This window comes from Trichechus manatus, unplaced genomic scaffold (genome assembly GCF_000243295.1).
Source record: "Trichechus manatus latirostris isolate Lorelei unplaced genomic scaffold, TriManLat1.0 scaffold00031, whole genome shotgun sequence".
NCBI classification, from domain to species: domain Eukaryota; kingdom Metazoa; phylum Chordata; class Mammalia; order Sirenia; family Trichechidae; genus Trichechus; species Trichechus manatus.
The window spans coordinates 13,704,452-13,705,766 of NW_004443967.1; the positions used below are offsets into that span (position 1 = coordinate 13,704,452).

Consider the following 1,315-nt stretch of genomic DNA (forward strand, 5'->3'; position numbering starts at 1 on the left):
AGAATGTGCCATTAGTGCTGGCCTTGAAGGAAAATGATTTAGACCTACAGGGATGGTGGGGGCTGGGGGGATTCTAGGGAAAAGGAGCAGCAGAGATGGGATTCCCAGAGATAGGATTCTAGGGAGAAGAGAAACAGGCTCATTTTTCCTGGAACACAGTAGTGTGCATGTGGGGTAAGAATGAGGAACAGGTTGCCAAAAGAGGCTGTGGTCGGACTGTGTAACAGACATTGGATACTATATTAGGAATAGGCACTTGAGAATCTGAGTAAAAGAGTAACATGACCAGAACTGGCTAACCTGGTGCTAATCCTGGAGCTAAAAGATTGGGGTCATTGAAGAACATTAGGAAACTTATAATTGAATAGCTGCAAGGGGCTCCAGCATACCCTATGCTCTATACATGTTAAAGGGCTAATCTATGAATTGTGGGGAAGGCTGCATCTCAGCAGCTCTTTGATTAGACCAAAGGCTGAAGGTTACATTGTGGGCCACTTGATGCTGAACTGCAGAGCATGGAAGGGGAATCATTGTCCATTAGACTCTTACGCTGCTCTGAGTTGACACAGAATCAGCGAACCTCCAGATGCCAACATTGCATTAAAGCACTCTCTTTGCAGAGCCCCACACAGCCAGGCACTGGGGGCTCAGTCAGAGGGAAGCAGAGACTCACCATGTCTCCTGATCCATTCTTAACAGTGATCCATGTGTGGCTGTCATTGCTCACCATGACCTTATAAGATGTTACCCAGTCACTCCTACAAGAAAAGGAAACATCATTGGTACTACACATGGTAAAATATTCACCTATTCCATGAGAGGTGTTGCGATAAGGAGAGTAGGTGCCAGAGGCAGAGAGTACTGGGTCAAAGCCTGGCCCCACCCCTTCCTAGCCGTGTAACCTTGGTGGCCTATCTATCTCTGCCACTGCTTTTTCATCTATAAAATGGGAATGAGAAGAGTATCAACCTTAAATTATTAATGTGAGTACTAAATGGTTTAATATAGATAAAGCACTTCGGACAATGCCTGGCACTTAGCGCTAACTGTTGGCCACACACAAGAAGATACACAAACACTTACGTATTGGTTTATATTGAACATCTACATCACACTCAATGCATACAAATTACATAGTTGTCGCTTAACGGAGTCCCAGGTAGCAAAATAATCTCAAGCAAGGATTACAAATTGGTCTAGAAATTTCATTTGGAAAACTCATTTGGGAATGTAACAAACTGGATCCAACCATACCACAAAAATAATAGCTTGTTTCTCTAACAGAGTGCTGTGTTTCTCCTTGGCTACCACAGCC

General features: G+C 44.0%; 1 protein-coding gene across 1 annotated transcript in view; it reads right to left on the reverse strand.

The window, feature by feature from the left end:
• Nucleotides 1–1,315, reverse strand: part of CPXM2 (carboxypeptidase X, M14 family member 2) — a 136,169-nt gene that overhangs the window by 41,131 nt on the left and 93,723 nt on the right. Inside the window, exons 8-9 of the mRNA XM_023729881.1 lie at nt 674–758; nt 484–506 (exon numbers count right to left, since the gene is read on the reverse strand). Of these exons, the coding sequence (XP_023585649.1) occupies nt 484–506; nt 674–758 (108 nt within the window). The remainder of the gene's footprint in view (nt 1–483; nt 507–673; nt 759–1,315) is intronic.